Here is a 25,936-nt window from a genome sequence, read left to right as displayed (position 1 = left end):
TTTGGTCGAATAATATTTCGCAGAAAAAAGGGGGAGATCACATGACGTACATAGGTATATCTGACACGTGATGGAAACAAATTAAAAGAAAAGAAACAACTTACGTGAAAAGTAGCGAATATGTTTGGCATGAAGGGATTCCACTCGATGTGATCCATCCCTTTTTCTAATTCCTTTTGAAAGAGAATTGCGCCACTTGGATAACTCCACACGATGACATGTTCACGAAAGATGATAGCCAATTGACTTCCGTCCGCCTAAACAAACAATTAAATACAAATTAAGAGGGAAATCAAACATTTAATGCAACTTAATGATTCAATCTCTTCATATAAATGAGCTTATTACATTCCATTCCATCCTCGAAATTCCTTTTTCATATCCAATTTGAAACTTATTTTCGTCCCGTTTCCAATTAGAAAAAGGAATGGACCAATTCTCGGCAGAAAAGAAAATAATTTCATTTTGAATGCCGCAGGCGAGAACTGGTTTCTTCGGGTGGAAACGAGACACGATAATTCCGTCTCCCTCACGCACTAATCGCGCAACTCTTCTGAACTGACCTGTTATTATATACAAAGTTACAAAATAGAAGACTGATTTAAAATATCAGAGAAAATGTTTGATTTTACGTGTGGCAGTTAAATTCGTCATTTGTATGATAACATCGGGCAATGCGATTCTGTCCTCTTTCGGCTCTATCATTTTTCCAATCAGTTTGTATAGGGCACGATCATCGCCTTGCAAATCTGTGATAAATGAAAAATGTTGAGCAGCCCATAACTGTGCTAAACACCGTGATGGCAAATACAAATGAAATACTTACTTTTTTCGTGTTGATTCAGCTCTATTGGATTGTTATCTACGATGTTCCCCGGAATTTTAAAAGAATTGCCAAACGGATGTTTACCGCGGGTCAGAAAGTAGAAAAAGACGCAGCCCGAAGCGAATGTGTCGCACTGGATTGATCCGTGCGGGATTTCCTTAGACGGGGTACTATCAGGACTGTGGTTTAAAAGCTCCAAAATTTCGGGCGCCATCCAAATCAGAGTTCCTTTCAATCCACTCTGCGTATATGTCCCTTGAGGACTAATTTTTTTGACCAATCCGAAATCGGACAATTTCATTTGGACGGGAGTCGTCATTGAAATGAGAATATTATCTGGTTTGACGTCGCGATGGACTAAATTTCGTGAGTGGATGTAGCGCAATCCATTGGCGATTTGACATAAAACTGCGCGATCTGGCGGCAATTCCGGTCCCTTGTATCTACCCTCGCAATAATCTTTCAGTGTCCCAGCACATAATTCGAGCACAAGGCATCTGCCAATCAAATTTAAAAGTCAATGAAAGTATCATATAAAAATTAATGTTGATCCATTTCGTACGTTTTATCAGGTGAGTCATCGACGTGCAAAAGTTTCAGGACATTTTCGTGGTCCAACTGGAAGTGTTCCTCCATTTCCCGTTTCTGTTCTTGTTTTCCTTTATCATCTAAATGCACCTTAACTGTTATTTTAACAGCAACTACATTTCCTTTGTATGTTCCTCTGTACACGGCTCCATACCCCCCTCTGCCAAGCTCGTTCTCTTTTTTTTCTTCAAATCTCACTGCATAATGTACACAATAACGCGATCAATTAGGGTCAAATTAAAACATTAATTCTCCAACAAACTTACGAGGAATAGGGGCAGTAGCGGAAAACCTTGAAAAATTCATGAAGAAATCTTCTCCCTGTTACCTGGACAAAACAGTAAATATATTTGTTTCTATTATTACATTACACGAACGGATTACCGTTTAAGTTATTTATTGGGACCCACCTCCGTTTTAGATGGAGATCGACAAATACACGTCAACACACAATTCCGTTTAACCAAATGCCAAATGCCGTTTTTAACTGTTGCTCCGTTATCAATTTTTGATCGATCGAAAGTTTGACAAATATCCAGTTGCTCAACGCGGACAAATAACTACTGGAGGCAATTTTACATGACGAAACGCAGTACGCAGCAAGAGACCCAAATTGATCCTCACGCTTATAGGGATTTGACTCGCCAGCCCATTTAGTTGCCAGCAAACGGTGTCACGTCGTAATCAGCACAGATAGTGACCAAGGTGATGTGGTCTTTATCTGATAACAACGCAGTGGTCTTTATCCGATGCTGCACTCATCACATCCTCTGACGGACTTTGACTGGGCGAATTTAACCGGACGGGAATAAAGTCGATGGATTTTTTGGGCTGGCCAATCGAGTCGGACGGAAAGCACCAGAGTTCCATGTCTAATATTTCCAAATCAATTCAATTACTCTAATATAATTAATGATACATTTTAATTGAAACGAAATAGATAAAAACCGATTGTTTTAGTGTTTGTTTGTTGCGGTTTTTAATTATTGTGGGATATTGACTTTTTTTAAATCGATATTTTATTTTTATGGCTAACGATTAGTGTCGTCTGCTTTTTCCTGTTCTGTACTTTTTTTTTTCTCTCGACAAAGCATGAGACAAAGAAACCACGTTTAAGATCACAAAGAAAATGGAATTTTTTGGAAACAAATTTACACGAAAGATTAAGAACATCACAAAAATGTGATCGTCGTTTTCATCATGTTAACTCTGGGTGTCGCGGCTCTCCAGTCTCCATGCTGTTTTGGCAGGTAAAAGAAATTTACAGTACAAATGGAGTCATTATGGGAACTCAAAACAGTTGAATCTGTCTCAGATTTGAGAAATTTTATTACCTGACTACCATTCATTATGAAGCCCACTGTCCATGATTGGCAGTTTGTTTCCACTGTTATAACCCTTTCCGTTGTCATCAGGTTGTCATAGATTTGGGGCCTGAGCCAACCATCACAACAAAAAGATGTGCAAGTTTTGCTTGTGCATCACGAATCACATTTCATCAATCACCTGCCATCAGCAACAATCTCTGTGTCATCGCTAATGGTAATGTTGGTGATGGTTTTCATTACTTTTATTCCTGTACCTTGCTAGATATTTTAATGATGCCTGACTTGCATCAGCACAGGTATGTAAACCAGCATTACCTGTAAACCTTCAATTCTCTTGTTTATTAACAATTATGGTTTACCAATAGTGTCTCATTTTCAACTTTTCCTTGTTTCTGTAAATATTTGTTGTAACCCATTTCTAATTTTTTTATCTAGATAGCCAGCATCCCGTTTGAGTGGAGAAACAACTAAATGTCGGTCGAGTTCTTTGCCTTTCCTTACTTGTGGACATGTGAATGCCTGGATGTATTCACGAAGACGTCCTTTTAACTAACTTTTCTGGTGGATTCTGCAGATTTGGAACATCCATGAAATATGGATATGCCTGCCTGTATTCCCCGGGCTTCAAGGTAGGACAAATTTGTCTCTACTCTTTCTTATGCCTAGATAAATCGTGACATAGTACGAAGTTGTCGCCGCCTTTCTTGATAAAACTCGAAGCTTCTCATGAAACATTGTAACCAGTCTCCAAACGTTTCGTGAACTATCAGGCATATTATAGAAGCTGTGAGGGCTAACTTGAGGGTAACAGTCGTGAACAGTCAGTGACTTTTTATTTTTCCGGGATGAATCCCATCAGTGTAGTGACACGCCATCGATGGCTAGTGAGATTCCTGCCGGTCTCATAATTCACTTCAATAATAGCTCAGATTTATTGATTTATTTTTATTTTATACAAAATGTGAACTATTAGGCTGTGTGCTGGATAGGTGTCAGCGCATCTTCAAATTTTTCAATGGCTTCGCGCCACCATTTGAATGTGTTTGGTGGTTGCCGGATCATGTTGTCAAGGGCGTCTTTATACAAATCAGCTTGTTTCTCGTTCAGTTCTAAAAAAAGAAAAATATTTGAAGTAATGAAGCAATGAATTAAAGTTCAGGGAACTTACTTTTCAAGTTGATTGGATTGTTGTTCTTCAAGTTATCTTCAATGGCTTGAAGATCATCACCAAATGGATGAACGCCCATTGTTAGGAAGTATACAATTAAGCATCCCACAGCGAATATGTCTTCCTTTTCTTCAGGATAGACATTTTCATTGTCGGTAACAAATTCACTGTCTTTCCCCAAAGTCCATTTCATCCAATATATCCTTCGACATATTTCCGGAATTCCGGATTCAGTCGAGAGATCATCGAGTTGGTTGGATTTGGTATAGCTAAATTTGCACAATCCAAATTCGGATAATTTTATCCGCCCGTCTCGAGAGATGGTAATGTTGAGCGGATTAAGATCCCCGTGCGGATACTCCAAGGAACGCAGGTACTTGATTCCGCTGATTAGTTGATGAACGACTTGCGGTTCGCTGGACAGTGGTGGTCCCTCGTATAGGCCACTACAGTAGTGGTACAAAGTAGAGAATGGCTCAAAGGCAAAATACCTGTTGAAATAAATTTAAATCATTTTTTTTAAAATCAATCCGTATGAATGAAACCGGATTATTTGATTTACCTCCAACCATCATTGTCGTCCTCGTAAGCGAAAATTTGCGAGACAATTTTCAGGTCGAAATCTGTTTTCATTCTGTATTGCGTAAGTTGCATAAATTTCTTGGCCATTACATTCCAGTCGTCAAGACAATCCGTTTGCCTCATTCTTCTTATTGCAGCTTCTTTTTTTACTGTTATTGATCTGCCTCCAAAGCCCCGATCAAAAACAATGTCGTCTTCTTTAAAATATCCAGCATACACCAATGATCCTTGAGCCAGCAACTCCTTTTTACATCCTAAATTTTTACCCCTGAAGATAAACACTTCTTCCTCGTTGGCGTCGGCCATCTTTTTTAATAACCTGAAATGGTTTTTTTAAATCGTAAAATAAGTTAGGCAACACATTTTTATCGGTTAAAGATTGATTGCGTTACCTTTTTGTTATTGCTGGCTTGTACCGAATTTGAAATCTCCAATCTAACCAGAAAAAGATGTCACAGATTAATCTCTTTTCACCCCTTAGCTGACGAATGCTGTATTCATGCGTTTCCTTTTAAAAATTTCAATGAGACTATAGGGGCTTATAATCAAGCCTACCCAAAGCCCACCCAAGGTCTACCCAGAACCAAAAAGCTGTTTACATGGAATTTTCTTTTCAGGGCGTTCACTGTATCAAATAATTTCATATCAGTGTCTATCGCAAATATTATTAAAGTTGCTCAATCAAAGGAACTATAAACTTCATTTTTTTAAATGAAACATATAAGGATCCCCTCAATTTTCAACCTTGGTCACACAATAAGTTCTTGTTATTTACACAACAAAACATTCGTTATATTATCACGTTTGAGATTCTTAGCGTAGGGCTAGACTTACACAATCCGCAGACGAGCGTTTTAATAGTTGAGACGAGACTCTATGTTGATTAAACCGAGAAAATCAAAAAGTCGCGCAGCTATTTATCACAAAACTCAAAACCACAGCACAGACAAGAACCTTCCTCGACGACTACCACTAGAACACTTGCCTTTAAATATCCTCTGTTGCATTGGCATTACGAAGAAAACCAAGTTTAATTGCGGGTCCCTCTGGTGTTTTTTTTTTCCCTTTTTGTTTCTTTTCTTTTGGGTTTTTCTCTTGGTGAATTAAGTGAGAAAACTTTCATCGTTTTTGAGCGGTTTAAATTTCGATGGGATTACTTTTTATTTCTAGCGTTACTTCAGTGTGGCTACTGGCTAGTAATATCAATGGTAAATCAATTGGAAGACTAGAGTCGTCTGCTTTCATTTTGTTAATTTGTTTACTCTCCTCGCTCCGTTACCTTGCTTACTGCTTCGTCGCGTCAATTCGTGTTGCGTCTCTTTAAAGATTCGCTTAGTACACATTCCCTGCTGTTTAGCAAGTAAATATAATTTAGGATTCAAGTAGAATCATCGTGGGAGCTTAATTAGAAGAGTTCAAGTTGTTTCAAATTGGTGAAGGTTTTTTCGTTACTTTTATTCCTACATGATGTGCTAGATATTTTAGTGATTGCACGACTTGCTTCAATGCAGTGATGTAGTGTATCTTCACCTGTTTGATTTACAATTAGGGTTTACCCACAGTCTAATTTTTAAATTTTTCCTTACCTTTTGTTTCTGTTTGTATCTTTTGTGTCCCATTTTTTAAATTTTATTTTGTTATTTAGATAAACAGCATTTTGATTGGAGAAACTACCGATGCCGGGCGACTCATCTCTTCTTTCCCTTTGTTTAAAATGTCCTCGTGTATGCCCATGTGAGTGTGGGTGTATTCACGAGGACCTCCTTTTTCCTATCCCGCCTGCTGGATTCATTGGAGTGTCTGTGGATGCCTGGCTGTGGATTTCCCGGGCTTCAAGGTAGGAAAAATCCATCTCCTCTTCTTACTACTTGACTATTGGGCGACGTTGATCCCTAGAGTACGGTTTTTCGTAAGCTAGGCGGTTGGTCTAGCAGCAACTGTTTTCTTTTTACCGTTCTTTTTAACTCAGTATGGGTTCATTTTGAATCAACGCATTTGTAGAACGCGACCGCAGAGTTCGATTCTTTTTAGGAGTTACACTTTTTGGTAAAGAAATGGTTTGATTTTTTTTTTCACCCCTCAAAAAAGGTTCCGAACATGAATTCGGTTTCACAGTTATTCGTGTCGTCATTTCAAATTCTAACACGGATGTGATCCGGTCGTTGTCGCCTTTATTTCTTGATAAAACTCGAAGCTTCTTGTTGAAATATTGTATTAAACCAGTCTCCAAACGTTTCGTGGACTGCCGGGCATTTATAGAAACTGCAAAGAATATAAAGTAAGGGCGAGTGAGGGCTAACTCGAGGGCAATAGTCGTGAGCAGTTGGTTATTTTTTTATTTTTGAATGTATCCCATCAGTGTCTTAAAATTCAGTTAAACTCCCTCTTAATTATGCTATCTTTTTATTATTATGTAGAGAATTATTTTAAAGAAATTTGTTCAACTTCAGAAACTTTTCTATATGTTAATTTCAAAACTAATTTTATTGTTTTCGTTTATACTGTGCTGAATCCGCGGTTTGCACCGACACACGATGGGATTTCATTCTTCGTCCGATGGAGAAATAAATCAACTACGACGATCATTTAAAGTTGGAACTGAATCCGATTGAATGTTCTCCTCGAGTTTCTGTAATTCCTTGGCAATCTTCATTCACTCCATCGCCATCTCCATCTTTGGCCGACGGCGTATTCTATGATAAAAACCTAATAATAGAAATGTGAGGTTATAACATAAAAATGATCTGAAGGTGCATTGATTAAAATGGGCCGATATAAAAATAAGAATATGCTTTGGGGGGTGGTGGGCATGGTTGTTATGTTCCTTTTAAAAAAACGAATATCCCGTTTATACCTCGCTGTGGGATTTGATTGATGCCAATTTGCCATAGTCAGAGACGTCCGTAGACGAAGACATCCACGAGAAACGATCGCCCCGAACTACTGCTTCGTAAATGGGTTTCCAATCCTGAAATAACGTTGAATAGAATTTATTATTTTATAACCGCTGTCTCTTTATCCGTTCCGTTTTCTTGTTTACCTCAGCTGACCAGATGATCAAATTCCTATCAAAATCCGTTGATGCGAGAAACCGCCCGTCGGGTGAAAACGACAGCGACACTACCCTATCTGAATGTTGACTGAGAATTCTTGTCTCTTCCTTTGCCAGTGGAGTCCAAATGACAATATTCCCCCAGCCAAATCCACTGTAATAAAAATGAAATGAAAATGAAAAATGCGAAAATGATCTACCACCCTTCCTCCTTGTCCATTTCTGTCGCGGGAAAAAAAAAGGGGAACCACGATCACTTCCTTCTAGTCTCAAGGCCAAGGGATTCGCATCTGCAGCAACGCAATCCACAATTCAATCCCTGTCAAGATAAACCCGAAGGCAGCGAATTGCAATCCCGCAACTCAATTGCTTAAAGATAACAGAATTGGGAAAAATTCGAAAAAATAAATTGCGCGCGGAACTGCATGGCTTCTTGCCTCATTCTCCATTCGTAATTTATTGGGGAGGGGGGGGGGATATCAATATGATGTAATACTCTTAGTTCAATCTTATTTTTTCACAAAACCCCGTCGGTTGATTGATAAACCTGCCGCGAGAAAAAGGAAGGGGAACTCTTATCCTTCCTTCAATGCCAAGGGAAAAAATGTTTGCGAGCGATAAAGTAGCCTTACAAACAAAAACTTGTTGCCTCCACGCCCTCCTATAGTATTTATTATTATATATATAATATAATATTATTATTATATTCCCTCAGTATTTACCCCCATCCATTTTTCTTGAGAATCAAGGAAGGCTTCGAGAAAAATATAAAAAAGTGGCGCTAAACAAAAATCGATCCTCTTAGTTCAATCCCATTTTTTAAAGACGTTGATCCGTCCGATGATAAACTCACCAAGCCAAAATGAAATTGTCGGCCGATTTCCTGGCCGCGTCCACTCCCTCGTCGTCCGTTTGTTTCCCGTTTGGACGCCAAGCCAAACTTTGACAAGCATAACCATCGACCTTTGTGACGTGGATGGGTTGGTCGCTGTCCATTGACCAAATCTACGAAAAACGACAAGTTGGCAGCATGGCACGCCCACAATCCAGTAAACAGCAACGACAATTTACCGTTATCCAGCATCCGTAGTATGAACAAGCGGCCAAACATTTCGTCCTTTCGTCCCAGGCCATATCTGTTATCGAACCCTTAATGAAATAACAGAGAATAAATGATCGAGAATGTGCAATGACACGTCAATGGGTAAACAAAACTCACGGTCACGTTTTTATGTTTGAGCCGTTTGACAATTTTGGCGGATTTTGTCGATTCGTCAATTTCCCAAATTTCAATTCCCCCGTATCGTAAGCCGAGAGCGACTCGATTCTCAGAGATCCACTGGAAACTTGTGATATCTTTCCCACGTTCGATTGTGCAGAAATGAAATGACCGTTGGTCGAGAGTGCACGAATTGAAGAAGAAAACAACTTTTCCAAGATCGTCCTAAAAAGAATAAAAAGTTTGAATTTGGGAAGAGACGCGGCCATTTTAGAGAAGGGAGGATGCCTCATGAGAAGAGGGAGCGTTTCACATTAATACATCACGCTTTGAGGGGGGGGGGTAACAAAACTCCGTGTGATGTGGGGGGAGGGGATGGCCAATATATGACGTCACTCGGCCATCGCCACGCCCTCAGGGCAAAATTGGTTTTTTGTTACTTAGATTAATCTGACACGCACGTTATTTCTTCTCGAAAAACAACATTGGGAGGGGGTGGGGGCATTTTGTGATGAGCAATGACCAAGGAGTGAGGGGGTAGAAAAAAATCGCCGAAATTGCGTGATGTATTAATGTGAAGGCTCCCAGATTGCGCCAATCAAAAACGATTTCACTATGAGGTGAAATCATGTACGAAGCCAGAAGATAAAATTACAAATGTTATGATTCTAATAGCGTCAACTTAACAGGTTGGACTTGAAGTTATTGGTCGAAAATTTCGCAGAAAGAGGGGATCACATGACGTGTCGCTGACACGTAGAAAACAGTGGAAACAAATTAGAAATAAAGAAACAACTTACCGCTGTTTGTTGCTTGCAAGTAGCGAACAAGTTTGGCCTGAAGGGATTCCACTTGATTAGATCCATCGTTTTGTCTAATTTATTTTGAAAGAGAATTTCGCCACTTGGATAACTCCAGCACACGACATTTTTATTGAAGATGGTAGCCAATTGAGTTCCGTCCGCCTAAAAAAATTAATTAAAACAAAATTAATTAAATAATAAATGAAGAAAGAAATCAAACATTTAAGGCAACTTAATGATTCAATCTCTTCCTGATTAACTTATTACATTCCATTCCAGCGTCCTAATTTCTTTTTCATGTCCAATTTGAAACTTGTTTTCGTCCTCTTTCCAATTAGAAAAAGGAATGGACCAATTCTCGGCAGAAAAGAAAATAATTTCATCTTCAATGCCGAAGGCCGTGCCGCAGGCGAGAACTGGTTTCGTCGGGTGGAAACGGGAGACGCACTTTCCGCCTCTCTCACGCACTAATCGTGCTACTCTTCTGAACTGACCTGTTTAATATACAATTACAATTTAATAGAATGATTGATTTAAAATTTCAGAAAAAAAACATTTTTATTTACTTAGAGCAGTTAAATTTGTCGTCAATTGTTTAATGACCTCGGGCAATGAGATTCTTTGCTCTTTCGGCTCTATCATTTTTCCAATCAGTTCGTATAGGGCCCGATCATCGCCTTGCAAATCTGTGATCAGAAAATGTTGAGCAGCTTTTGTAAATACCATCGTGATGAAAATACAAGTGAAATGCTTGTTACTTTGTTTGTGTTGATTCAGCTCTATTGGATTGTTATTTAAGATGTTCATCATAATTTGATAAGATTTGCCAAACGGATGTTTACCGCGGGTCAGGAAGAAGAAAAAGACGCAGCCGGCAGCGAATGTGTCGCTTTGGATTGTTCCGTGCGGAAGTTCAATGATATTGTCGTCCATGTTTTCCACAAGCTCCAAAATTTCAGGCGCCATCCACTTTTCAGTTCCTTTCAATCCACTCTGAGTAAATGTCCCCTGAGGACTTATTTTCTTGACATATCCGAAATCGGACAATTTCATTTGGACGGGTGTCGTCATTGAAACGAGAATGTTGTCCGATTTGACGTCGCGATGAACTAAATTTCGGGAGTGGATGTAGTGCAAGCCATTGGCGATTTGATATAAAACTAGGCCATCTGGCGGCAATTCCGGTCCCTTGTATTCCTTAGCAATACATTGGGTGAGTGTCCCGGCACATAACTGAAGCACAAGGCATCTGCGAATGAAATTGAAAAGTCGGTGAATGTTTCAAATGATAGAAATGAATTTAGATGCCTTTAGTTACGTTTTATCCCGTGAGTCATCGATGTGCAAAAGTTTTAGGACATTTTCGTGGTGCAACCGGAAGTGTTCCTCCATTTCGCGTTTCTGTTCTTGTTTTCTTGCATCATCTAAATGCACCTTAACTGTAACTTTAACAGCAACTGCATTTCCTTCAAACGTTCCTCTGTACACGACCCCAAACGCCCCCCTGCCGAGTTCGTTCTCCTTTTTTTCTTCAAATCTCACTGCAAATTATTCACAATAACGCGTTTAATTATAGGTTCAAATTCAAAAATTAATTGTCCAACAAACTTACGAGGAAGGGCCTTCTTAAAATGATCTTTAGCTATCATCAACCAATTAGTGCCGTCGGTCGGTGGATCTTCAATCATGTTTTTTATGGGCTCGTAGGCAAATTTCCAAATGCCTTTTTCTTGTTGTGTACCTGAGAAATGGACATTAATAGGAAATCTATTTGTTGTTGTTTTTCAGATTAGGCGAAAGAATTACTTTTTAATAAGTTGACAGGATTTCGCTTTTTAATGTTTTCCAAGATTGACGAAGAGTCGTCACCGAAAGGATGCACACCCCGTTTGAGGAAATAAAAACAGATGCAACCTGCTGCGAATATATCTTGATTAGGTGTAGTGGTCTGCTGGTTACTTTCGGTGGTTGTTCCATCTAATATCCAATATTTCTTTTTGCAAAGTTCTTGTTCTTCCCCGAGTTTCCCTTCGCATTGGTCGCCGAATTTGCTCAACCCAAACTCGGATAATTTGATCCGCATCCGCACCGGCTGTGAGGAAGCGATCAGAATTGTTCCGGGTGTCAAATTTCCATGTGAACAGTGAACTTTGTGAAGATACAAAAGTCCTTTGACGATTTGGCAAAGAACTTGGGCGTCAGATAGCACCGATTCTCTATAATACCTTCTGCAAAATTGCTCCAATGTATTGTCGTAACGTTCCAGAGCAAAATATCTGCACAAACAAAATTAGCAGTTGATTATATTCTTCGTCTAAATAAGAAAACTTTAAATTTCAAATAACCTCCATTCATCCATTTCTTCGTAGCTAATAATTTTGAGGACATTTTCGTGTTTGATGGGATCCTTCTCTCGAGTATGTTTGAAGAAGATATCTTTCCATTGATCGCAACAATCTGTTACCTTAATCTTCCTCACTGCAATTTCTGCTTTTGAATCCTCCGCCTTTTTGAAATATCCGCTGTACACCAAAGAATCGCCCAACCCTTTGAAAAGCTGCTCATTTCTGCAATGGATGTTCTTCCCTTTGAAGAGAAGATCCTCTTCGTTATGACGCAATAGGCGCTCCATTCAAACAGCGGAATCTGGGACTATTTAGGGGCTAACTAGACGAAGTTATGTCCTTCTCGGCCTACCTCCGTTTTAGACGAAAGACCTACACATACACGTCAGCACAGAATTTCGTTTGCGAAATGTAACTGTTTAAAACTGTCACTCCGTTATCAATTTTTGATCGACCGAAAGTTTGACAAATATCAAGTTGCTCAATGCGGATAAATAACGACTGAAGGCAAAGTGAAGACGAAACGCAGTACGCAGCAAGAGACCCAAATTGATCCTCACGCTTAGGGATTTGACTCGCCAGCCAGTTTAGTTGCCAGCAAACGGTGTCACGTTGTAATCAGCACAGATAGTGACCAAGGTGATGTGGTCTTTATCTGATAATAACGCAGTGCTTGATCTTTATCCGATGCTGCACTTATCACATCCTCTGACGAACTTTGACTGGACGAATTTAACCGGACGGGAATAGAGTCGATGGATTTGTTGGGCTGGCCAATCGAGTCGGACGGAAAGACCAGAGTTCCATGTCTAATATTTTCAATTCAATTCAATTACTCTTATGTAATTAATGATTACATTTTAATTGAAACAAAATAGATAAAAACCGATTGTTTTAGTGTTTGAGCGGTTTTTAATTATTGTGGGATTGACTTTTTTTAAATCGATATTTTATATTTATGGCTAACCATTAGTGTCGTCTGCTTTGTGTTGTTTACTTTTTTTGTTTCAAAGAAACCACGTACCACGTATTTAATATTTATCATGTAAGCCCCTGTCGATTCAATTCATGGCAGTTTGTTTGCTCTAGGTAACTTTCTCCTTTGTACATAGATTTGGGGCCTGCTGCTGGGCCAACCATCATCACCACAAGATATTCAAGCTTTTCTTGTGCAGCACCAATCACATGTCATCAATCATGTGTCATCAGCAACAATCTCAATGTCATCGCTAATGGTAATGATTTTCATTACTTTTATTCCTGTGCCCTGCTAGATTTTTTAAATTTTAATGATGCATGTGCATGACTTGCATCAACGTGAGTATGTGTAAACCAGCATTACTTGTTAACCGTAATTTATCTTGTTATTATTAACAATTATGGTTCGTTTACCCAATGTCTCATTTCAACTTTTCAGCTTATTTCCATATTTTTTGTAAATATGTTTTGGAACCCTATTTTTATTCTTTACTTAGATAAACAGCATCCCGTATGGGTGGAGAAACTACTAAATGTCCTCGTGCACACCCATGTAAGTGTAAGTGTATTCGCGAGGACCCCCTTTGATCCCTTCTGGTGGAGTCTACGAATTTGGAGCACTTCTGGATGCCTGGCCTCATTGTCCGGGCTCAAAGGTAGAAAAATGTTTCTCTACACTTCCTTTTTGACTACAGGATAGGGAGATAAATAGTTACATAGTACGGTTATTCCGGATTATTCCTGAGCGACTTTTTGGTCTCTTGCCGGTTTTGTTGACTCAGTTAGGTTAGGCATTAAGTAAGACTTTTGCATCTCTGTTTGTTTTCTCACCCCCATAAAAGTCCGCAACATAAATCCCACAGTTATTATTCATGTCGTCATTTCAAAATCTAACACGGATGTACTGCGGTCGTTGTCGCCGCATTTCTTGAAAAAACTCTTATTTTTCATGATCAAAATCACGAAGTTTCTTGATGAAAAATTGTAACTGCCAGGCATAGAGTAGCATCGACTTGCATCAAGAAACTTAAAGTGAGCATTTACTCAAGTGCAACAGCAGTGAACAGTCGATACTTTTTAGTTTGCCAGGATGAATTCCATCAGTGTCTTAAAATTCAGCTTAATACCATTTCAGACTTGCAATTATCAATGACAACACGTCATAACACGAATTAGGTTTGCGTTTGGTTAAAAAAGAATCAATTCCCGTATATTCAGAGTCCTTTGGGTTAGGTGATGGATGATCGATCGGATGTGATCGGGTTAGATGACCAAATCGAAACGGCCCATCATCAACAAGTTGCACGACAACCTGAAAATGGAAGGCGACGTCGACCTCCAGACGGCCTACATGCAATCCTACGTCCAGAAGGCCGAGCCCGTCCGTCCGGAAATCAAGCGGATGCACAGCACTTTGGCTGTGGCCGGAGGGGATTTCGCCACCGAGTCGGTGGTCAAAGCCCATTACCCCCCATGCCCTCATTACCCGGAGCACCGCGTCCAGCGGCCGACCATCGCCAAACCGGTCGGCCAATTGCAGAGCAACGATTCCTCCTGGGGAAACAATAACAGCAGGCCGGCGGCCGGGGCCCGTCGGGTGAGTCAACAGTTTGACGGACAACAGCCGGCCGGCATCGGATACTTTCAACCGGGACCCAATATGAACCGAGTCCGCCAGTTGGAGTCGTCGATCCAATTCGGATCGGGAAATAATTCGCCGGCCATGACCAGCGAGGCCCAGGATTCTTTTATTCCGCTGGATGGAGCGCAGAAGAGTCAAATGACGAGGCCCCGCACCAGCAACCGACTCCAGGACTGGAACGTCAGTGAGCCTTCCTGCGGGAACCGGATGAACGGCAACAATACACAGCAGAAATTATCGCAGCCAATGACGAGGGACCAAGTGGTTGCCCAGCAGGCGAGGCGGAAGCACCAGGCCACCGAGTCGTCGTTCTCACTGGGCGGCGGCCAGCAGACGGCCCAGCATCACGAGGTGGACGGATCACTTTATAAAAAGAGTTTCACGTTGCCGGCCATCGAGCTGTGCCCGGTGGCCGTTTTGCACGTCGACGACAAGTCCAATTACCAATTCACCCGCGAGTTGCACAATCATCGCTTCTACCGGCCAATCATCAACTCGATTGGCTGATGAACGTTGGGGACAATTTTTATGACAAAACAAATCAAAACTCAAATGATTTAGTGAAATTGGGAATCATCAATTAGTTTCGCATTCGTGGTGCAATTGTTAGTGACTTTAATTTTTGACAAGGTTTGACTTATTTTCTTTTAAAAAACCCAAAAATTTTGATTCAATTTTCTCTCGATAATTTTTTCAATGTAAACCAAATCGTTTTTTGATTAATGACTGGCTGCTGGATGTCGTCTTTGTATTGCACTTCATAACGACCACAATACACTTATCCATTTCGAATTGACTCAACATTTTCTTAAATATGTTTATTTGATTATTGTTATTTGATTTTTCCCCTTTTTAAATCTAGGAATGCAGTGCCACAGGATTTCTTCGTCCAAAATAGTAATAAAACAAGTTCTACAATTGAAACAAATGACGACGATTATTTTTAGTCCCAAAGCTGGATCCGATTGACCGTTCGTTGCTCCAGTTTCTTTTCCTTTTCCGCAATCTCCTCATCTCCTCTCGTGATCTTCAATCTTTGCTTGGAATTTCTTACTGGTCGTCGCCGTATTCTACGACAACAGCCTAATGAGTATGAACATGTGGTTATAAAATAAGAATGAACTGAAGGTGCATTAACTAAAAAGCCGTGATTTGAAATAGAGAAGTATGCTCGTGGCCATAATTGTTGTCGATTGTTGTAATGTGCCTCAAAAAAAGAACATCCCGTTGATACCTTGCCATCGGATGATTTGAATGTGAATTTGTATTCAGGGACATCCGTAGACGAAGACAACCACGAGAAATATCGGCCGACCGATCTTTCTTCTTCGTCGATGTCAACGGATTTCCAATTCTGAAATAACGTTGAATAGATTGATTGTTTTATAACCACTCCTTCTTCATTCGTTCCGTTTTCTTGTTTACCTCAGTTGACAAGATGATCAATTTCTGATCCGGGTCCGCTGATGCGAGAAACCGCCCATCGGGTGAAAACGACAGCGACGTTGCCCAATCTGTATTTTGACTGAGAAATCTTTTCTTTTCTTCTGCCAGCGGAGTCCAAATGACAATCTTCCCCCCGCCAAATCCACTGTAATGAAAATGAAATCATAATAAAAAATGTCCTGAACTCCCCTTCCTTCTTGTCCATTCCGGCAGCGGGCAAAAAGGCAAAAAGGGAAACCACATTCCCTTCCTAGAATGGCCGAGGGAAAAAGTGCGCAAACAAAACCCGATTGTCTCCACGTCCTCCTATTCTACCCTCAGTATACTATAGAGTAATAGTAGGCTATCCATTTTTCTTGCGCGAGAAAAGGAGAATCAAGGAATTCGCTTCGGGGGCGAATAGCAAAAAGTGAGTCGATCCTATTAGTTCAATCGCCAATTTCTCACAAAACCCAGTCCGTTGATAAACTTATACCTGGTGGCCAAAATGAAATTGTCGGCCGATTTCCTGGCCGCCTTCACTCCCTCGTCGTTCGTTTGTTTCCCGTTTGGACACCAAGCAAAACTATAACATCCATGGACCTTTGTGGCGTGAATGGGTTGGTCGCTGTCCATTGACCAAATCTATTCGGAAAACGACGAGTTCAACATGACACGCCCATTCCAATGAACATCAACGAAAATTTACCTTAATCCATCCGTTGTCTGAACAAGCGGCCAAACATTTCGTCCTTTCGTCCCATGCCATATGTTTTATCCAATCCTTAATGAAATTAAAGAAAAAAGAATAACCATAATGTACATGTCAATGGGTAAACAAAACTCACCTCCCCGTCGACATGTTGAAATCGTTGAACGATTTTTGCGGATTTTGTCGATTCGTCAATTTCCCAAATTTGAATTCCCCCGTCTTTGGTTATGCCGAGAGCGACTCGATTCTCAGAGATCCACTTGACACTCGTGATCTTTTTACAAATTTCGATTGTGTGGAAATGAAATGACCGTTGGTCGACAGGGCAGGAATTGAACAAGAAAACTTTTCCAGGTTCCATCTAAAAAGAAGAAAAAGTTAAATTGAGGGCGTGGGCGTGGCCATGTTAAGAGAACTGAGGATGAGAAGAGGGAGCGTTCACATTAATAAATCCTACCTTACCTTCGGGAAGGGGGAAACACAAATGTAGGGGGAGGGATTGGCCAAAAAATGACGTCACTCGGCCATCGCAACCCCCTCTAGGGCAAAGTTGGTTTTCGTATATATGATGTATTACGTGAATGCTTTCAGATTGCGGCCAAACTCAAATGATTGAACTAAAACGACGTGAAATCATGTTTAGCTTGAAGATGGAATAACAAAATGTTGTGGTTCTAAACATGTCAACATGTTGGGCTTGGCAGTTTTGGGTCGAATATTTTGTAGAAACAGGGGTAGATCACATGATCTGACACGTGGAAACAAATTAGAAATAAAGAAACAACTTACCTTTAACCTTAAAAAAGCAGCGAATGCATTTGGCCTGAAGGGATTCCACTCGATTCGATTTACCCATTCGTTCAAGTTCTTTTGAAAGAGAATTTCGCCACTTGGATAACTCCACACGGTGATGTCACGTACATAAGAGACGGCAGCCAATTGATTTCCGTCCGCCTTAACAAACAATTCAATAATACATTTTGAGAGAAATCAAGAATTCAATGTAACTTAATGATTCAATCTCTTCATAGTTAATGCATATGGTGTACAGAATTTTAAAATATAAATTATTGAAAGGCTCAACTTATTACATTCCATTCCATCGTCCTAATTCCTTTTACATGTCCAATTTTAATCTTATTTTCGTCCTTTTTCCAATTAAAAAAGGGAATGGACGAATTCTCGGCAGAAAAGAAAATAATTCCATCTTGAATGCCGCAAGCGAGAACTGGTTTTTTCGGGTGGAAACGGGTGACGCACTTTCCGCCTTCCTCACGCACTAATCGCGCAACTCTTTCGAACTGACCTGTTTAATACAAGGTTGCAAAATAGAATCAAATTTACTGATTTGAAACATCACAGAAAATGTTTGATTTACGTGTTGCAGTTAAATTCGTCGTCATTTGAATGATAACCTCGAGCAATGCGATTCTTTGCTCTTTCGGCTTTACCATTTTCCCAATCAGTTCGCATATGGCACGATCATCGCCTTTCAAATCTGTGATAAATGATAAATGTTGAGCAGCCCATACTGTGCTAAATACCGTGATGCAAATACAAATGAAATACTGACTTTTTTTGTGTTGGTTGAGCTCTATTGGATTCCTATTTACGATGTTCAGTGGAATTGTAAAATAATTGCCAAACGGATGTTTACCGCGGGTCAGGAAGTAGAAAAAGACGCAGCCGGCAGCGAATGTGTCGCTTTGGATTGATCCGCGCGGAAGTTCCTCAGTCGGGGTACTATCACGACTGTGGTTTAAAAGCTCCAAAATTTCAGGCGCCATCCAATGCAGAGTTCCTTTCAATCCACTCTGCGTATATGTCCCTTGAGGACTTATTTTTTTAACCAATCCGAAATCGGATAATTTCATTTGAACGGGGGTCGTCATTGAGATGAGAATATTATCCGGTTTGACGTCGCGATGGACTAAATTTCGGGAGTGGATGTAGCGCAATCCATGGGCGATTTGATATAAAACTGCGCGATCTGGCGGCAATTCCGGTCCCTTGTATCTACCCTCGCAATAATCTTTCAGTGTCCCGGCACATAACTCGAGCACAAGGTACCTGCGAATGAATTCAAAAAAATCAGCAGACAAAGTCAATGAAAATTTCGAATGAAAATAAATTAAATTCCACTTCGATACGTTTTATCAGGTGAGTCATCGACGTGCAAAAGTTTCAGGACATTTACGTGGTCCAACCGGAGATGTTCCTCCATTTCCCGTTTCTGGTCTTGTTTTCCTTTATCATCTAAATGCACCTTAACTGTTATTTTCACAGCAACTTCTTTTCCTTCGAAGGTTCCCCTGTACACGGCTCCATACCCCCCCTCGCCGAGTTTGTTCTCTTGTTTTTCTTCAAATGTCACTGCATAATGTACACAATAACGCGATCGATTAGGGTTAAATTAAAACATTAATTCTCCGACAAACTTACGAGGAATAGGGGCAGTAGCGGAAAACCTTGAAAAATTCATGAAGAAATCTTCTTCTTGTTACCTGGACAAAACAGTAAATATATTTGTTTCTATTATTACATTACACGAACGGATTACCGTTTAAGTTATTTATTGGGACCCACCTCCGTTTTAGATGGAGATCGACAAATACACGTCAACACACAATTCCGTTTAACCAAATGCCAAATGCCGTTTTCAACTGCAGCTCCGTTATCAATTTATGATCGACCGAAAGTTTGAGAAATATCCAGTTGTTCAATGTGGACAAATAACGACTGAAGGCAAAGTGAAGACGAACAAAAGATAAAAACTCGAGATAAGGAATTTTGGGACTTTACACAGACTTACTTTTGATTGCAGCAAGAGACCCACCAATGTGGGTTACGTTATTCCGGTTTCGGGATTCAACTTGCCAGCCCATTTGGTTGCCAGCAAACGGTGTCACGTCGCAATCAGCAAAGATAGTGACCAAGGTGACGATGTGGTCTTTTATCTGATAAACGCTGTGGTCTAAATTTATTCACAAACATTTTTCAGACACTAATTATTTAATTAATGATAAAATAATTGATTTAATGAAATTTTAATGGAATAGAAATAGTTAAAAAGTAAAAACCGATTGTTTTTGAGCGGTTTAAACTTTGGCAAGATTGACTTTTTTCGAAATTCGAACGAAAATGATAAATTTTTTAACGATATTATATTTTCATGGCAATCGTCTAGTCCTGTCTCGTCTGCTCGTCGTCTTTCGTGCCTTTTACTTTATTGTTTCTTTAAGAAACCACGTTTTTAAATTACAAAGAAAATGGGAATTTTCTTGGAAACAAACGTGGCTACACGAAAAATAGCACATAAAATAAAATCACAAAAATGTTATCGTCGATTTCATCATGTTAACTCTGGGTGTCGCGGCTCTCCAATCTCCATGCTGTTTTGGCAGGTAAATAAAACTTACAATACAAATTATGGAATCATGTGGGAACTTAAAACTGTTGAATCTGTTTTGAAATTTGTGAAATTTTAGTTCCTTCTGGCATTTATCATGTAAGCCCCCTGTCGATTCAATTCATGGCATTTTGTTTGCTCTAGGTAACTTTTTCCTTTGTGCATAGATTTGGGGCCTGCTGCTGGGCCAACCATCACTACCACAAGATATTCAAGCTTTTCTTGTGCAGCACCAATCACATGTCATCAATCACATGTCATCAGCAACAATCTCAATGTCATCGCTAATGGTAATGATTTTCATTACTTTTATTCCTGTGCCCTGCTAGATATTTTAAATTTTAATGATGCATGTGCATGACTTGCATCAACGTGTGTATGTGTAAACCAGCGTTACTTGTAAACCGTAATTTCTCTTGTTATTATCAACAATTATGGTTTGTTTACCCAATGTCTCATTTCAACTTTTCAGCTTATTTTCATATTTTTTTGTAAATATGTTTTCGAACCCTATTTTTATTTTTTACTTAGATAAACAGCAACATCCCGTCAGAGTGGAGAAACTACTAAATGTCCTCGCGCACACCCATGTGAGTGTAGGTGTATTCGCGAGGACCCCCTTTCCCCTATTCCTTCTGGTGGATTCTACGAATTTTGAGCCTGGCCTCATTGTCCGGGCCCAAAGGTAGAAAAAATGTTTCTCTACACTTCCTTTTTTACTACAGGATTGGGAGATAAATAGTTACATAGTACGGTTATTCCGGATTATTCCTGAGCGACTTTTTTCTCTTGTCGGTTTTGTTGACTCAGTTAGGTTAGGCATTAATTAAGACTTTGGCATCTCTGTTTGCTTTCTCACACCCATAAAAGGTCCCCAACATAAATTTCACAGTTATTCGTGTCGTCATGGCAAAATCTAACACGGATGTACTGCGGTCGTTGTCGCCGCCTTTCTTGATAAAACTCGAAGCTTCTGATGAAACATTGTAACCAGTCTCCACACGTTTCGTGGACTGCCAGGCATTTATAGAAACTACATCAAGAAACTTTAAGTGGGCAGAACTAGAGTGCAACAGTCGTGAACAGTCGGTGACTTTTTATTTTTCAAGGATGAATCCCATCAGTGTCTTAAAATTCAGCGAAATAACATTTCAGACTTGTAGTTTTATCAGTGATAACACAAATTAGGTTTGCGTTTGGTTAAAAAAGAATCCATTCCCGTACATTCAGAGTCTTTTGGGTTGGGTGATGGATGACCAAATCAAAAATTGTACTAACCCGGAAGTGGAGGTAGACACTTCCAATTGTACAAACACGGACGCTTACGACGTTTCCATCGACATTGGTTGGTTCGAAGAATGGGTCGTGTGGGAGGGTGGCATCGCCTTCAATTGCGTTTACTGGACACTCATTCTCATCCTCTTCTTCGCTCTTCTCTACCTTTTTCGTCAGAAATTCAAGTGGCGACTCCTCACCGAGCGGCTGGACGGATTGGAAGACCCTCCGCCACAATTGAAACGATCCGGCAGCAGCTGGATCGACTGGCTGACTCTCAAAATCGACGAGGAGGCTGTCGGGAAAGATGGCGCCACTTTTCTATGGTTCCAATTCCGGCTGATTCAAGTGCAAATTCTCATGACGGTCCTCGGGATCGTCTTGATTGTGATGCATCACAACGGCGACAAGCTGGGCGAGTGGCCCAGCAAAACTCTGCGATCCACGGGACTTTACAACATTGGCGTCAACGGAGCTCACGGTGTCATCTGCAGTGCCATCCTCATCACTTTGGCCTGGTTGATGAGACAACATGGACAGGATCGAGGTGTCAGATCGCTGGCCAGCCACGACGTCAACAGTTTCTCCACCGTCTGCAATCGACGCTGGCTGATGATCTCCGGAATTCCGCTGACGACCACGGCCGATTCCCTCCTGGAATATTTAATGTGCAACCTCGATGCCAAGGGAATCCACCAGGAACAAATCGTGATGGCCAAAGATGTCAGCAAATTATTACCCGTCCAAAATCAGTTAAATTTCATTCGAAATGTCAAGCAGAAATTGAACGGCAGAGTCTTGATGGGCCGTCGATTTTGGGATTTGAAATCCTGGTTGAAACCAGCAATCGGGGCCGTTTCTTATTACAACAACAAAGAAGAAACTCTGTCCGTGAAAAAAGATGAAATAATTAATCAACTCAAATTTACCGGAACGGTTTTTATCCGTTTCGACAGTCCGGTCGAGGCTAAAGCCACAAAATTTGCCATTCGACGACAGCAATCGAATTGGCTTTGGAAATGTGAGGAGACCAATCAGAACCGACAATTCCGGCCGTCAGAGTGGGTGGTGCGATACGCTCCTCCGGGCTCCGACATCAACTGGATGCATTTAAAAAACCCGCGCCCACCTTTTTGGAAGACACTTCTAGTCTGGCTGAGAGTCCTGGCCGTTTACTCGATTTACATCTTCCTGATGGCCGCGCCGGCCACCATTGTCCATTGGCTTCACTTGGATGGACAGGAACGATCGTTTTTTTGGAAGAGGTTCACCCTACCCACTCTGGTGTCGTTATTCACCACCAAATTGACCAACTGGGTCACCGGGCAAGACCGACTCAGACATCATTTAACTCTAACCAAAGCCAGTCTGGCCAGTTTCCGATCCATTTGCTTCCTGGAAATTCTCCTCTACATGATCCGGATGATGGCGAGGAAACCACTTCCGCTGCTGCTGGCCGGCGAGTTCAACAGCGACGACATCCGGCTGGCGTGCGTTTTCTTTCCCGTTCACGGCAGCTTCCTGGCCTGTTGCATCATCGTCAACACGGCCGGCGGGATCTTGATGAACCACTTGCGCTTCGATTTCCTCTGGTCTTACACGAAGAAATGGTTCAGCTTCCGGTCGGAAGAGGAGAAATCAACTTACATCATCGCCTACAGAATCGACTACGATTTCGCGTCCAACTACGCCGAATTGATCACCAATTTCGCTCTAACGAGTTTCTTTATCGTCATCTTCCCGGTGATCAGTTTGGTGTCGTTCACCTGTTCGATCCTCCGATTTATCAGCGATCGATCCGCTTTGACTCGCATTTACCCCGTCGGCCGGATCGGCCACAATTTACACCAGGAATCCATCAACATGGCCATGAGATTCGCCATCGCTTCGCCGTTGGCGTTGCTGATTTACCGTCGAATTCAACTGGGTCACGCAGTGAAATTGCTCGATCCCGGCATCGTCGCTCCGTCCTGTTTGCTGATTTTGTACGCCACTTATTTGCTCTACGCCCACGTCAAATCCTACGGCGTTTTGCCCACTTGGTTCTGCCGATTGACCAAACTCCGATCGAGAAATGACATTTCCAATATCGAAGACGACGAGGAAGATGTGGTGGACTCGTTGAGCAACATCCAACACGAATACGATCCTCTAGCCCAAATCAGAGAACAAGAAATGTGCGAGTTCAATCATTCCAGTCATTCAGTGTTGTCGACTGCGTGCAAAGATTCCGTTCCCGCCCAGCTAGTCGTTTGTTAAACCCTTCGGGCTATAAAATTGCGCAAGTTTATTCTTCTATTTAACTTCGTGACTGTGTCAAATTTAACGTTTGAGAAAAGATTCACGTAATTTTTTTGCTCATATTTGTTCTTCACTTCCATAACTCGAACGATAAACAGAGATGACAATCGTTATCGCTTTACAACCCTCCAGGCTGTATCAGCCAACTGATAAACAATGACGTGCACTTTTGCCTAGTAAAATTCCTTTCCAAAATTGTCATTCTATCCGTGATTTACTACCCGCGCAGGTGTTTTAAGTTGAAGTGATGGCCCAGGCCTCGTCCGAAACGACCCATTTCAAAACGTTGTGCAAGAAAACTGGGACGACCTACAACAAAAAGGACGTCCTTGGCATGGGCAGTTATGGCATCGTTTACCGCGGTTGCCATCGCGACCGTCAAGTGGCCGTCAAGCGGATCGAATTGCATCGGCTCCACCCGGAAGAGCGTGAAGTCAAACTGCAGATGAAACTGGAACACGAAAATGTTTTGAAAATGTGGACGGTGGAGAAGGACGACGATTTCAGGTAATAGAAATTTCATTTCATTTCCATAACTGACTATTGATTGTTCTTTTGTTTTCGCACCTTATCTCAGGTACGTCGTTTTGGAATTATGCGCGGGAACTCTCGACCAAATCTGTGAAAAGGGCAAAGTCTATTCGGGACCCGTTCTGCCATCTGATCAAAGAGTTTTGTACCAAATCGCCGACGGACTCGACTACATCCACTCGCACAAACTGGTCCACGGCGACGTCAAACCGGCCAACGTTTTGATTTCAACGACGGGCACAATCAAATTGTCCGAATTCGGACTATGCAAGCAAATGCCTTCGGCGTTGGACACGTTTCCGGTGAGCGGATTCAAAGGACCCGCCGTGTGGATGGCGCCGGAATTATTATTGCCGGACAGCCATCAGATTATTATTCCGGCCAAAGCTACTCCGCAAAGTGACATTTTCTCTGCCGGTTGCGTGTTTTTCGTCTACGTCACGCGCGGAAATTTCAACCATCCGTTTGGCGACGACCACGGCACAGTGCAAAACAACATCCGGAATAACCAGCCAGTCAACATCGACAGTGAGTTCATTTGTGCCAATGTAATTTGATATTTGTTTTAACCCTTTTTTATTATTTTAGAATTAAATTCGGATCACTTTGCGGCTTTTGTTATCAAGAATATGATCGAGCACGATCCGCCGCACAGAATACCACTGGCGGAAGTGAAGCAAATGCTCCGACAAATCATATCCCGTCAAACGCTGAGCTCTTCCGGTTGGAAACGAAAAAACGCGCGAAATTTAAAAATCAAATTATTCTAATTTCATTTCTATTTTTTCGGCTTGGACAGGTTCGATCGAGGAAGTGCTGGAACATTCGCCATTATCAAGGAATAGCAGCGAAGAAATCACAGCCCGAATTTCGCCAATGACAAGGCGACGTAACCGGAATCACAGTGAACGACGCAAACAAGCGGCCCAAGAATTCAAAGACATCCAGCTGGCCAGCTCTCCCAAGTCGGATGCTTCTCACTTCAGTTTGACGCCGCCCAAAGGGGCCAGCATCGGCGTGCCCTTGGAGAATTGCCCGCGTTCTTCAAAGTACGAGAATATTCCAAGGATCGTGGAACAGTGCGTCGAGATAGTGGAAGCCCACGGGCTGGAAAATGTGGGAGTCTACCGAGTGCCAGGCAATTTCGCCGTCATCAACGCCCTGACGGAATCTTTCAATCGCGGAGATTTCGGCGAATCGGATTGGCGCTGGAACGACGTCAACGCCATCTCATCGGTGATGAAATCATTTTTCCGCAAATTACCGGATCCGCTGGTGACGTCCGAACTCTACGGCGCCGTGATCGAGGCCAGCAAGCTGGAACCGGAGCAGGAGCGTTTGAATTGCATCAAGCGGCTGGTGGACGATTTACCCGATCCGCATTACTCAACTTTGCGTTATCTGGTTGGCCACCTGTCGCGCGTGGCCGGTAGCAGCGACGTCAATAAAATGAACGCTCGTAATCTGGCCACCGTATTTGGGCCGACCCTCGTTCGTTCCGCTGACGACAATATGGCCACCATGATGGCCGATATGCCGCATCAATGCCGTATCGTTGAAACGCTCATAGACAAAATCGATTTCTTTTTCCCATCTCCAGGTCATAATCAGGTGATTACTGCTGACGCCCAGCAGACTGAAGCCCCGCCTAATTGATACTTTGTACTCAATGTGTTACGTAAAAGGCTCCTTAACCTTAAATGAATAACTGTACATATCAACGATCGAAATGAAGAAAAATACAATGTCAGA

The 25,936-nt window shown here is 41.5% G+C and overlaps 2 protein-coding genes across 3 annotated transcripts in view; one reads left to right on the top strand and one right to left on the bottom strand.

Annotated features, from left to right (window-relative positions):
* The window catches only part of LOC124312856, a 14,753-nt gene extending 2,236 nt beyond the window's left edge, over positions 1-12,517 (bottom strand). The window contains exons 1-14 of one of the 2 annotated variants that reach the window (XM_046777364.1): positions 11,912-12,509; positions 11,373-11,842; positions 11,179-11,307; positions 10,885-11,107; positions 10,325-10,815; positions 10,133-10,252; positions 9,834-10,060; positions 9,564-9,728; positions 8,764-8,988; positions 8,616-8,693; positions 8,398-8,549; positions 7,533-7,698; positions 7,347-7,460; positions 6,879-7,198 (exon numbers count right to left, since the gene is read on the bottom strand). In XM_046777364.1, coding sequence (XP_046633320.1) covers positions 7,142-7,198; positions 7,347-7,460; positions 7,533-7,698; positions 8,398-8,549; positions 8,616-8,693; positions 8,764-8,988; positions 9,564-9,728; positions 9,834-10,060; positions 10,133-10,252; positions 10,325-10,815; positions 10,885-11,107; positions 11,179-11,307; positions 11,373-11,842; positions 11,912-12,198 — 2,904 coding nt within the window. In that variant the 5' untranslated portion in view covers positions 12,199-12,509 and the 3' untranslated portion in view covers positions 6,879-7,141. Of the gene's footprint in view, positions 1-6,878; positions 7,199-7,346; positions 7,461-7,532; positions 7,699-8,397; positions 8,550-8,615; positions 8,694-8,763; positions 8,989-9,563; positions 9,729-9,833; positions 10,061-10,132; positions 10,253-10,324; positions 10,816-10,884; positions 11,108-11,178; positions 11,308-11,372; positions 11,843-11,911 lie in introns of those variants that run through there. The other variant, XM_046777365.1, reaches the window with a different exon arrangement.
* LOC124312980 (rho GTPase-activating protein 21-like) lies at positions 2,155-25,936 on the top strand. Its single transcript, XM_046777607.1, has 10 exons — positions 2,155-2,664; positions 2,730-2,956; positions 3,178-3,371; positions 6,138-6,329; positions 13,024-13,146; positions 13,387-13,545; positions 23,883-24,160; positions 24,231-24,712; positions 24,773-24,907; positions 24,984-25,936. The coding sequence occupies exons 7-10, from the start codon at positions 23,901-23,903 to the stop codon at positions 25,838-25,840; spliced, it is 1,734 nt and encodes a 577-aa protein (XP_046633563.1). The 5' UTR covers positions 2,155-2,664; positions 2,730-2,956; positions 3,178-3,371; positions 6,138-6,329; positions 13,024-13,146; positions 13,387-13,545; positions 23,883-23,900; the 3' UTR covers positions 25,841-25,936.

Source organism: Daphnia pulicaria, chromosome 9, assembly GCF_021234035.1.
Source record: "Daphnia pulicaria isolate SC F1-1A chromosome 9, SC_F0-13Bv2, whole genome shotgun sequence".
In the NCBI taxonomy this organism is placed as follows: domain Eukaryota; kingdom Metazoa; phylum Arthropoda; class Branchiopoda; order Diplostraca; family Daphniidae; genus Daphnia; species Daphnia pulicaria.
This window is presented reverse-complemented; position numbering and strand designations above follow the sequence as displayed.

Coding starts and splice junctions, on each gene's coding strand:
- LOC124312980 (XM_046777607.1), top strand. CDS start 23,901: ATGGCCCAGGCCTCGTCCGAAACGACCCATTTCAAAACGTTGTGCAAG. Junction 24,713..24,772: donor CCAGCCAGTCAACATCGACA/GTGAGTTCATTT, acceptor TTATTATTTTAG/AATTAAATTCGGATCACTTT. Junction 24,908..24,983: donor TCAAACGCTGAGCTCTTCCG/GTTGGAAACGAA, acceptor CGGCTTGGACAG/GTTCGATCGAGGAAGTGCTG.